The following is a 12,819-nucleotide window of genomic DNA, read 5'->3' on the forward strand; positions in this document are numbered from 1 at the left end:
TGTTAGCAGCTATTAATGCCTGTAGAGGAGACATTCAACTGGGGAAAATGGGTGTGAAGAAAATCCTCATTAATGTGGCACTTACTTGACTCCTCAGTGTTATTAGTGCCATAGAGTCACACAGCTCTTCAGCAGGAACTGATCAGCTGCATTCCCTGCTTACAGGAGCTGATTTGCATGCTGCAGTATCATCAAGGAGGCTATTTCATTAGGGCTCAGACTGCTGAAAGTATCCTGGAGGCTGCAGCACCACATGGGCACAGAGGTCTCTGCATCACTTTCTCTGGGAGTCCAGGCAGGTGACCACACGTGCTCTGCAATCTGGTCTTGTAGTGTTGCCTATGTAATGTGGTGCTGCTCTAGGCACACCCAGCTCAGCCTAGAATCAGCAATTACACCACATACCACCTTCTCCAGTGCTGCCCCAACTATGTAATGGCAGCAGTGCTGGAGGCCAAGGTCATTTTAAGATGATGTTATGTGCAGGAAGGGGTGGGGGCAGGTAACAGAGTTGTTAAGATCACAGCGTCACTACAAGTTAAGCTCACAGTGACCTTCCAATTAATTTCTAGGAGCTCAGTGGCTTACATGAGTCTTTCTATCAGCATTGGGATGCAATTAGACAAGGAGCAGCAGGGGAGGAGTGTGAGGGGGACAGACAAAGATTTTCAAAGACTCGTAATCTGGTTGCATAAACCTCCTTTCTTAGGAAAAAGTCAGTAAGGAAGACATTGGAAGACAGAGCAGAGGCCTGGGCAGGGAATGAAGCACAAGAAGGTGAGAAAGAAGAATACATTGCTACTCCCTGTGAGTTGAGCAGGTTTACTCAGAATGCAGTAAATGCAAGAGTCATTCAGTAAATGCACGTAAGTCATTCATTTTAAGAAAAAGTGGAGATCTGCATGACTTCAGAATGCTCTTGTACACCAGCAGTATCTGAATTGTGTGCATACTGTTTCCCGAAAGAATAAGTAGGTGAGGTTTCTCTACCCTGCTGTTGTGCTAAGAGTGACCCAGGTTAATCTGCCACTTGCACAAGACCCCTCACATGGGAATGTGCATCACTTTATAAAAGCAGGTCATCAGTCTTTGCCAGTGTAAAATAGGGGAAAAAAAGGCAGAAAAGGAAGATGAGCTCCCTGACAGTACTCATCTCCCTGCTGGCTGCTGCAGTTTCCCACTTCATATGGGAGGAGGTTTGAGGTTTCCAGCACTGAGCCCACAGATGGCAGTGGTTTAGGCAAACATCTGTGTTTAGCAAATACCTTTCCTCTTTCAGGATTTCATGCCTGGCTCTTTGGGGAGTCACCCTGCTGTCCTCACACAAGTGATATGTTGCAGGTCCCCCATCTCAAGGAGGTGCAATGGGCAGCTACAGTGAGGTGTGGGGATTTGCTCTTACCTCTCTCTGCTGGTGGTGAAAGCTCAATAAAACTGCGGCATTTCTCTTCTGAAACACAAAACCAAAGAAAGGTATTAGTTCACAAAACAAGGCAGGGTACATACGGGAAAAGAAAATCTCTTCCTCTCACTCTTTAGTGCATAGCTCCAGTCATCCTTGACTCTACCCATCAGATCTTTTCACCTCTGCTCTCTTTCTTACCATCTTTCCAGACCTTCACTGGGGCAAGGTAGGGGAAGGCAATGTCTGCCTGGAAAACTAGAAGTGGCCTTTCCGGAAAAAAACCTGAGCAATTTGTAAATCTTATGAGGCTCTGGTGAATATAAAATTCTGTTGCTGCTCATTCACAACAGTACTGAGGGACAGGCCTATTAAGGGTGTAGCTTATGACAGGCTGCAGACCCATCACTTCTGCTGAGGACTTGAATTCCCACTCACCCCAGTCTCAGCAGAGCAGTTTCAGCACTGCTTCCCAAAGAAGAAAACAAAAAAAAAAAAAAAGATTCTTCCTAAGTGAAATTCTGCCTGACAGGGATGTGAGTCCCTCTTCTGTGACAGAGAATCACACAGAGATATGCACGGTCTTCTGTCTTCCCATTTTAGGCATGCTATTTGGACAAATAGTGTTCATATTTACTTTGGCTTTTTACGTTGGCCAGATGCAAATGATTATCCCAACTGAGAGTCCAACATTATTATCTGTCTCTTACTGCCTACTGTATTTTTGCATTTGAGGGTCCACTTCTCTATTTGGCACAGTATTTTCTCCCAGAAGTATCCGGCTGCCTCTTTTCATTGTAAGAATCTCATTTTCTTAATTTCTATCCCCAGTTCTAATCTCTCCCAATCTCCTGTATTACTTCTACCATCCACAGCTCTCAGGTCACTACCCAGTTTAGTGCCATCTGCAGTCCTCATTAACTTGCAGTTTGCTACTTCGCCTAGAACTTTAATGAGGTTATTCAGTAATGGATCATCTAGGCTGATCCTGAGATTAGCCTGAATAATGAAATCCTTTCTTCAGCTCAACTCAAACTCCTTCTGCTCATAGCAGCCCCTTTTTTGTTGTTGTTGTCTGTGCACTTGTTTCAAAAGCCCAGAGCAGCGGATGGGTTGTACTTGATTTACAGGAAGCAGGGGATATAGACTGACTGTGCTCTACCCCATGCTCTGCTGCAATCCAGATGTAACACTCTCTGCATTCCTTCAGGCATCGGGGTTATTCTAGGACAGCCTGTTGGCCAGACAATTCTTTCAGAGAAAGCTGTCAAGGGATGTAGTCCCGTTCCCACAAGCACCATGGAAACACACCCCAACTAAACCAGTCCCAAATATACACATCTCCCTCCGCATCATGTCTGGAAACGCTCATAAAGAAGCAGCCTTCTCATTACGACATGAGTTTCAAGCACATGCTCTCCTGCTCCCACCCCCCTTCTGTCTGCTTTTATCCACCAGTTCTTTATTTTCAAACTCTGACAGCAACAAGATAAGAACATAAGAAAGGCTATAGTAGAATGGTGGCTTCGTTAAAGAAGGTGAGATGTCTGCTTGGGGAGAGCTGGTTGGAGGGCTGTGGGCTCAGGTGAATGGGCCTGACGAAAGTGACTTTCAAAACTGCATCTTTAGAAACAAGTCTCCCTGTTGGCCACCTTCCCAGTCAGTTTTGATCCTAGATGTGTGTGGCAGGCCATAAGGAGCATCTGTGCACTGCAGAGCATTCACCTGTGCTGGCATGGCACAGTTTTCAGCAGAAGGATGGCAGCAGGGCTGGGCAGGAGAAGCCAAGGGTGAAGGGAGGCACCAAAGTGGTCTAGTACAGGTTGCATGACCAGCCCCTGGCACTCCAGACCTTACAGTGCCAGTCCCACATGGTCAAAAATCATAAATGAAACCAGTCACAATATCACAAAAGCTGCTAATAAAATTACAATACTGCAGCTCTAACCCTCAGGTCAATTTGCCTCCTAACTTTAGTTTCTCTGCGTTCAGACCCTCCAGGTTTTCCCTGTATCAATAAGGCAAACTTCTCTCTCAGCTTAGTCCCTGTTCAATTCACAAAACCCCTCAGTTTGGTGATTCAAGAACACCATCTACTGCAGCCCTCACAGTGATAACCATAAATTGTCAACACTAACCACCCCGCTTAGATCTCTGAAGAGACATGCACAAATGTGCCCTGAGAATGTATAGTAAGTTGTGTGTAGGAATGGAGATACAGGGAAAGGGATAGGAGGCTCACTGCAGTTCACATCAGGATGAATGATGCTGTCACAAGGTCAGTGCCACCACCACCACCACTTGCACCTCACAGCCCTATTCCAGACTGAAGAGTACACCAGAGACAACCATTCTCCCTTGCCCCCTCTCTAAACAGCCTAATGAAGGACAGAACTATAATGACCACAGCAGTGCACAGGGCTGATACCAACTAGGAAAACTAATAAGGCTTTTCTCCCACGTATTATCAACTTCCCACCTTTCATTTCCAAACTCCTGTGGAGTAAATACAAGGGAAGAAGTTGTGGCTATGTAGCCAAGATGCTACCTGGCCCTTCCATGCTCTCTTCACAGGAAAGCCACATCCCCGTGTGGAAGTATCGGAAGTCAAAGCGGTCATCCCCAGTCTCCCAGCTGTAGTGCACCACTTCCTGGGATGAAACATTGCTAGCACCTGCATCGGGCGGCATGGGGACACCAATGCACTTGGTGGCCTTGCTCTTCCCACACAAAGGCTTGGGTACTTTTTGGGTCCCAGTGCACCAGTAGCTGCCAAGCAAGGCAGTGGTGGAGAGGCTGAGGGCGAGCAGGTTGAGGATGACAGCCAGGAAAGCACGGCGCCATGGCAATCCCTTCAGCAGTTCCATCTACAACACACAAACAGGAGGAACTGTCACCAGCCACATGTCCCATATAGCCTTACAAATCCAAGCTCTTCGCAATGCGCACCTGCAGGGAGGGGATACAAGCACTCTGCTCTCCTCACAACATCCAAACAGCTCACTCAGCATGAACGAGCCATTTCCTGAAGGGTAGGGCAGTGGAGCAATAGGTCAGCTTCAGGCATTTAATCATTTCAAAGTACACTAAATATCTGATGTACAGGGGAAGAGAGTGTGAGTCAGTAGACATTGCAGGGCTGAGAACATCAGGGTGTGTAAGCACATCAGCAAAATAAAAGGGAAGTCATGTTCACTCCATCTCAGAGATGGTAGGGAAGAACTGTTAACTTCCCAAAATACTGTATGTTGCCTTTAGATGAGGCATGATGAATGCTCTGTCCAACTAAAAGAGAATTCCTTCTGCTGGGTCTCCCAAAACACTTTTTCAAGCTGTTCACTACTGTACCTAGGGAGGTAGGGAGTCTGTCGATTTCAGAGCAGGAAAATGTTCCCAGATCACTGAAGATCACGTATCAAAGCAGTGACCTGCTCAGAAGGGTGACACAGCTATCCAGATCTGGCAGCTGGAGTCCAAGCCCTAGAGCAGCACCTCCCACCTGAGCAAGCACTGTTCTGCACATCAGAAACTGGGTATGGTGGTGGGATGGCAATGTCTCTGCTCTCACAAAGTGCCAAAGGCCTTTTTTTGGAGAGCAAACATTGCCTCTTCCCAGTTCAATCTCATCAGAAAAAAATATCCAGAAAGCAGTTTCTGTACCAGGGTCCTGTGGCCTAACTCAGAAAAAGCTTCAGGTTCCTGCAAAACCTTGCACTGACTTCTGAGATCCTCAACTTATCACTCCATGGATTGATTAGATGTCTCCTACCCACATATCAACTTTCATGTAATCAACGCATGTCTCTTCCCACGTGGCACTCCCTATGTTTGGCACAACTTCATCCAGATACTCCCACCGTTTCCTATTTATGACTCTCAAAATCTATTTGCCCATGAATAGATTCAAGCTTGTACAGACACTGCCTGCTGCTGGTCCTCTTCCCATAACTTTGGTTGACTCACCCAGGCTGAAAGGCCCAGCATGCTGTGGACGGTACTGTAAATAAACGATGTGAAACTGAGGTTTGCTTTGTTTGCGGGTGCACCACAGCTAAAAGTGGTGCAGTTAAAAGCATTTGTTCTGCAAACCAGCAAGCTTGGAAATGTGGTCAGTAACGATGGTGCTGAAATTCCTCTTGGAAAGCAGGACTGTTATTGCACTGAGAAAACAGTGCATGATGCAGAACACCCTCATTGAAGAATGAGGGAAGAAAATACCCAGCTCCTGAAAAATTCCTATATGTTTTTATACTCTGGCTTCTTTTTTCTTTTCACTAGAGCATTTCTTTCTTTCAACAATGGAGATGTTGCACCCTTCAGATGGCAACGTCTTAGTAATAGCATAACTAACAACTTCCATGATCTGAAGGCATGTTGGATACCAATGTTTTCACAGAGCAGATAACTCCTAGGAACAGTTAATCATATGAAGGTTTCTGGTGGCAAATTTCTCACTGAAAGTTTTTTCAGTGCAAAATTTGGTTTATGGCTGAAAAGGACATTATAGATACAATTGTTCTCAAAAACATGATTTTTCAGCTGAAAATAGTATCCTTCAGCACACATAGTTTTTCATTAATGCTCGCTTATAAGATTTTCTGTTGTCAGGTTTCAGTTTGCTTCTGCTTTTATGTTTCAAAATTATCTTTCCATTCATAATATTGACAAAAATAATTTTTTTTCAATTTAAATCTTCAGTAGTGAGAAAAATATTACCTCCTGTTGCTTTGTGATAGCAGTTGAAATGACATATAATTTCAGAATATCTGATAAGGAAAAAGGCAAAAAATTATATGAAACAAATGAGTCAGAAGAAGGAACTAGATTAAGGATGAGAATGAACACAGAGAATGAGAAGCAAATCTGAACTACTCCTCCATGAGAACATTGTCAGAAAAGTTCCCCTCCATAAAACCAAGCACTTACTGACAATAACTGACCATAGTATCTAGATAGATGAAAGACAGTTGAATTTACCTTGGCAGCAAGTCCTTGAAGTCCTGTTAATTCATAGGAGCAGCAGAGAAATGGGGCTCACGCTTTGTCTGCTGGTTTTCTCATCTCTAGATACTCCAGGAAACCCAATGGCTTCAAGACCCCTCTCTCCTTCATCTCCTCCCCCACATCCCCAGTGATTATTAAGTGCTTTCCTTCCAGCCAGCAGCTGTTTTGTGGAAAATGGTCATTTTGTAATCCACAATGCAATCACAGCACAGCTGTTCTGGGAGATTATACAGGAAGTGATTGGTGCTGTGCCCTGGGACTAAGTGCAGAAGAGTGACCTGTATTGACTGAGCAGAAAGTTTTCATAAAACACAGAAAGATCCCAACCATCTCCATATGGTGGCTGTTTGGGAGCTTGTATGGAGAGAGCTGGAGGCTTTCTGAGGGACCTTAGCTCAGAAACTACCAGTGTCAGGACTGACCTTAGCATCATGTCATCCCTTGCCTTGTGCACTGTCCCAGCAGAATGGCAAGAGGCCACAAGCCCCCCAGCCCTGGGATATCTGCCTGTCCAGACCTGCCAGTTGCAGAAATGGGAGAAGAAAAAGAAGTGGGGAGAGGAAAGTTTGCATCTTTGAGGACTGATGATCTCAGACCCTGAAAAGGTGTTAGGCCAGCTCTGCCTATGGGGACATTTGAATGACAAAACAATACCCTCAGCAGAAGCATTGCTGAGTGGCAGACCAGCATCACCACCATAACAGTGATGAGTCAGACAAGTCCAATATTCAAAGGATGGGAGCATGGGGAAGGCTGTTGGTGTCCCTCATAGTGGCTGCTTTTACCAAGGTGTGAAGTTCATGAGGAATCCCAGCTCCCAGCAGTTTCACATTGTATGAATCTGGGAAGGTAGTAGAGAGAGGCAGAAAGATTCACACTCACCCTAAGCCCCCTCTACGCTTTTGTCCTGAAAATTTAAAGGCTCCTACAATACCTGAGGGTATTGATACACCTTGTTTCGCATCAGAACAGGGAGAAGTAAGAGTGGCATCACCTCTCATGAGAATGAACTGTCACTTAAAAGGGCATGAAGCAGTGCCACACTAGATCAAACTGCAAGGAGCATCTTGAAAACATTCACTGCATCTTCCCTGCAAAGACTTTGCCCAGTGTCAAGCGGGTGAGACCCCCACCACCACTGGGAAAGATCAAGGCAGATTTCCTGCATGTTTGCCCTGCTGCTCTGATGGGACAGAGGAAACCAGTGCTCCATCTGCTCTCATCCCTGGTTCCAACACCAGAGCCCAGAGGCTGAGAGGCAGGTGTATGAATCTCCCTGGGTGACAGACCCTGCACAGCAGAGGCAGCAGGCAGAGCTGACAGGTTCACAGTCCCTTATGCGGGCTGTGCTATCAAGGGCTCCTGACCCTTCCTGCCCTGAGCAGAACAGTTGGTAGCACTGAGGCTGCTTTAATCCTAGTCACTGCATAAACTCCTCTAATATAGATAATCATTTCTAAGACGGGCTAACTGAAAGCAATGCTAAATGTTTCCATGGGCCATGGACTGTCTGCAGGTTATCTGGTTAAGACAGAGGTTCTGTTTGATACAGATGTGTTTAATTTACTGGAGAAAGTAGAATAAAGTTGACACTGTTTAAAAGGACAGTGGTAATTTTCATTTTATTTTCATTATTCAGTTTATTTCATTAGTAAGTCTGGACACCTTAAATTTGGCTTCTAAATGCTCAGTAAAAAAAAAAAAGCCTGTTTTTCAGGCTCAAGGATAGATAAAGTCCGTCTCTCTACTGATAATCCTTAATGTTAATAGGTTCCTAATTTTAAGCTTGATAAGATTCTCATTAAAATCCAGGATGCTATGTCAATTTCTAAAGCTGGGATCACAGCATAAATATTGATGAAATGCGAATTAATTAGATTTATATGGACAAGAATTCAGGTTGAAAAATAAATTTGGCAGAAATATGCTATGGTTTCAAAATATGAATGTATCAGGTTTGGTATTCTGAATAATGGCAGATATTTATCCTTCCAGAAGATGGCAATCTTTCTCTAGTCTTCTCTTTGGGAGTCTGCTGCTAAAGCCTATTCTGGGGAGAAGCAACGCCCAACTTTAGACTTCCATTCCTTCCCCCCTGCTTCTTTTTTTCCTTCTATCTTCCTCTTTTTTTCCATTTTTATAAACACAGTTTCTTTGCGTTCCCTGCGGTATGGGGGGCTGGGTCCTTCTCTTTGAGTTATCTGAGCATGGGGAGACTTCATTGGTAAAAATCATTGGTGAAAAAAGAGGAATGAATGCAGGAGCTTAGCAGGGTATTTGTTCCACTGTCTGCCCTGCACAGAACTATTCTTTCTAATACATTTTCCAATATTTAGTCAAGTACCATATTAACTTTCTCAGTGTGTTTCCATCTGCAGGTTATTGCATGCAGCTTAGAGAGCATCAACTCCAGAGTACGTTTCCTGATGCTCAAAGAACTTCCCTCAGTGAAATTTTATGGTGGGATGGGTTTGATTTGGGGTTTGGTGGTGGTGTTGTTTTTAATCTCCATTCCACCCTTGCCTTAATCTGACCATTTATGGACAGGAAAACCTAGCTGTATCTGTCTTTCACCCTACTGTGCCTTCCAGTTTTCTCCTCTTTGTATCTGATATTTCCCACCATAACTTGGCTTAGCTAGAGGTTTTGGATGTCTCTTTCTCTTTGAACTCAGCAGCAGCCAGTCCCTGATGACTCGTCTAAAGTTCGCCCATTGAAGTGAATGCCCATAGCACTTGATTTCCGGCACAATCAGTCAAGTGCTTTGCTTATAGAAACAAAACCAGGAAACAAAATGTAAAACACAATCTTAGAACAACACTTCTGTGGAGATTGCCAACTCTAAAAAAGCCTGGCTGTTTAAAAGTGATGCATTTTTATCCTGTCTGTACCATATACATACTTTGGGTGTATTCCACCCCAGAGCGACACCGTCGACTCCAGAGGCTGTTGGTGGAAAAGAAGGACAAGGTGCCCTTATCAGATAAGGCCCAAAATTGCCATACTTAACCGGCAGGTCTCAAGAGGCACACAGCTCTCCATAGTCCTCCATGCAGCAATCCTCCCCAGGGGTATCAGGGATCATACATGCAGTCCTGACTTTGGCTCTTCAGCTGTCCTGAAGAGGAATAGAGAGGAGAAAAAGTGGCTATTTACAACGGTAAGGTCGCTATGTGAAACCTGGACAAAGATGGGCTCATACTCATCCCTCATTCCACACATTCCTCACCCATGACACTTCCCACTGCTCCTGGTTTTGCTGCTTTTTACAGAAAGACTGTCCAGCACTGCAGTGCCCTCCTGTACCACCACACAGAAAGCAGGATGTCTCTGGGTGGCAGTGGCACCGAGAGAGCCAGGCTTCTCAAACCCAGTGACAGACTGCAAATACCAGATTTCTCCCTGAGCTCTGAATAATTCCACTCAGATTGTAACCTTTATTTAGCTGTTTGCAAGACGCATTAACTCTTGCTCTGCAAATGACCTCACCAGGCATATTTTTTCAACTCTAAGCACATTTAAAGGTGAATTCTGTTTTTAAACATGAACTGCTTACATTGCTAGACATCAAGTCTATGGCAGAACAGAAGTAAAGATTGAATTGGAATAAGTAAATGCATCTTAAAGATGAACAAATTAGCTTGCCATCAGTTTTCCCCCTCTTTTTTTGTTTTAAACACATTTTCCCCCTCTTTTTTCTTTTCATCTTTTTTTTTTTTCCCCCTCTCGAAACAAGTCTTACTTTGCTGGATTTTTTTATAATCTTTATGGTTATCAATGATTCATAAACCACACAGAAAATAGGTATGAGAAGAAAAGAACCTCAAATGCAGCAACACACACTTTGAGGACCCACCGAGGATTCTAGATGCCTCAATTTCTAGGTAGGCAACATAAGACTATTTAAAGAGGGTTGCTTTTCACAGAGTACTTACACTCTAGCAACTCTAGGATGTGTTCACCTGAGCACACAGAAAAAAATGTTAGTTAAGAAATTTAGCTAACAGTAAGCAGACTAGAAAAAAAACAACTTTTTATATAGATCTATAAGGATATTAAAGAGGAACCAGTCCACAAAAGGGTGCATACAAACCCCCAAGTAGATAAACACAGCATCCATTGCCCACTACCCTCATCTGCTCTTCTGAGGCATCCAGTGAAATAGTACAAGGTGATCATGGACTATCTATCCCCACTATTCCTTTCTGACTGAACATGTAGCAGCTGAGAAATTCCATGAGATCTGACCAGATGCTTTGAAATGTACCATCTGTCATTTTATTGATGGGTTAATTCTCTCTGAGCTTGCTAATTCATCACTGTACTTTACATCAACTGCAGTTCTGGCAGGCCATCCACTTCTGCAGAATGCATCTTTGTAATATGGTAGTCCCTTTCACAAAAATAGTTGCCAGTTTTAAATCTGTCACTTATGGGATCTCAGTCTGTTACTCCACAGAAACACAAACACCCAGACTCAATGACTGTCACAGGGTCCTGGGATTTTTTTTATCATTAAGAGGGACCATTGCAACCACATAATCTCATCTCAGATGTAACAGAATCCAAAGAACTTGAAACAATCATTCCCGGTGATACACAGAACTCCTGCTGGAGCTATAGCACATATGTTATACAATTAACTAGTATTGACTGTGCAACAGAATATGATGGAAAACCATCACATCCTTAGAAAAGTTATTCCAGTGGTTAATTAGCCTCGTTCTTACAATTTTTCTTTTGATTTGTAACCAGGGTCTTCTTTAGTTTCCCAACCTCACCAGGCTGCTCCAACACACAAATAAATAGCCAGTGAAATGATTTCCTAAAAATGTTATTGTAAGAGTCACAAATCAATGCATTGCATTAGAGGCATACAGTGTGAGCTAACAAGCTGGCTGACAGCCCAAATTCCTGGTTCTGTGCTTGGCTCTGACACGTAATTTTCCCCTCCCATTAGCCAAGTCATTAGTGGTGCATTTACACTGCAGTCAAAGCAGTGGCAGTGATGGGGAGTAAACATTCAGTGCTTGTTTTAATTGGGTGTTGCTAGCAACTTCCCTCCAGCAATATGGAGCACAAAGCAGAGTACAAACCTCAGTCCAGAAACGAGCAGAGTAAGCTGTGCTGAACTGCACATTGACATAGCTAGACAGACATCTCAAAAATACTTCTTGTTTCCCTGCACTATAAAGTTGGGTCTTCATAGTTATTCCCACAGATGCAAATCTACAGCACGGTTTATCCTTTTTTGCTACTGTAATCAGCACAACGCTGGTGGGAAAGAAACATTCTGTTTTGATAATGACAACAGTCGAGGACCTAAAATTAATCTGTGCAGAGAGTACATCCCATATGCAGGTGAGCTTGGAGTAAAAGAAACATTTAGTATCAGTTTTAAAGCAAAAATAATTGAAACAGTACAGCTGAACCACACTGCACTTTGGTTTCATGCATGGAAATGAGTAAGACAAAGCAATTGTTCTTTGCTTTAATTTATCTTTTCTTTCATTTCACTGTGGTGAATCAGAATAAGCTGATCTAGAGGAAGCCTCCAAAGTTTATCTAGTCAATCCACCTACATCAATATGACCTCTGCACGCTGAAGACCATCAAGCCTACTGTTAAAATTTTCTGCAAGTCAGATACTGCTCCATCCTGGACTGGTCTGTATATTCCCTTGTCATATCTTGATTCTGATCAAATCACAATATCCAACAGAAAACTTTTCCATCTCTGCTAAATGCCATGGTCTCCATCCCACATCTGAATTATTTACTCACATGGATTGTCCCCTTGGAGGCCATTGGAACTACACGATTTACTAAAGTTATACTCACGCGCTAGTATTTGAGGAACCAGTGCTTCAAAGGAAGACTCTAAGCTAGCAGGAGAAGTTTGGAAATCAAAAAGAGTGAGTAAGACAGAGAGCTAGCTTTTCTGAGGTGAGGCGTGGGAGGTGTTTTCGTTCTTTAGCTATTAAAAACTCCTTGCTTTGGCAAGAAAAAGAAAAGAGGGGAGAGAAAACTGGGAGGGGAAGGATTCATGAATAAAGAGGGAGCGTGGCAAGAGGTACAGCAACCAGGGCAGCCAGAAGGCACAAGTGAGTTTCTCAGGCTGGCTTCCCTGATGGAGCAGAGATGGTTGTAAGCACAGGTCAGACAAACCAAAGTCTAATACAGCGGTCTGAAGGGAATAATAAAACCAGCTTTCTTTACAGTGCTGAGCAGAGATGCTATGTTACAGTGGGAGCTTTGAAAACGACAGTGCTAGATGTTATAATTGCACCTTTTATCTTCCTGGACACCCTGCTAATTATCCAGGATTGAAAGCATCTCCATTTTTCCCCAGATTTAATGAGGATTTAGGATCTCTTCCATTCCTTCATGGCATTCTGGAACTGTGGCTTCACA

At 43.7% G+C, this 12,819-nt stretch overlaps 1 protein-coding gene across 3 annotated transcripts in view; it reads right to left on the reverse strand.

Moving 5' to 3' along the window:
• Window positions 1–12,305, reverse strand: part of GSG1 (germ cell associated 1) — a 15,757-nt gene extending 3,452 nt beyond the window's left edge. Inside the window, exons 1-4 of one of the 3 annotated variants that reach the window (XM_065676298.1) lie at window positions 12,247–12,305; window positions 9,412–9,524; window positions 3,951–4,269; window positions 1,403–1,450 (exon numbers count right to left, since the gene is read on the reverse strand). In XM_065676298.1, the coding sequence (XP_065532370.1) occupies window positions 1,403–1,450; window positions 3,951–4,269 (367 nt within the window). In that variant the 5' untranslated portion in view covers window positions 9,412–9,524; window positions 12,247–12,305. Of the gene's footprint in view, window positions 1–1,402; window positions 1,451–3,950; window positions 4,270–6,379; window positions 6,548–9,308; window positions 9,384–9,411; window positions 9,525–12,246 lie in introns of those variants that run through there. The other 2 variants (XM_065676307.1, XM_065676289.1) reach the window with 2 other exon arrangements.
• Window positions 12,306–12,819: the final 514 nt, after the last annotated feature.

This window comes from Lathamus discolor, chromosome 1 (genome assembly GCF_037157495.1).
Source record: "Lathamus discolor isolate bLatDis1 chromosome 1, bLatDis1.hap1, whole genome shotgun sequence".
NCBI classification, from domain to species: Eukaryota; Metazoa; Chordata; class Aves; order Psittaciformes; family Psittacidae; genus Lathamus; species Lathamus discolor.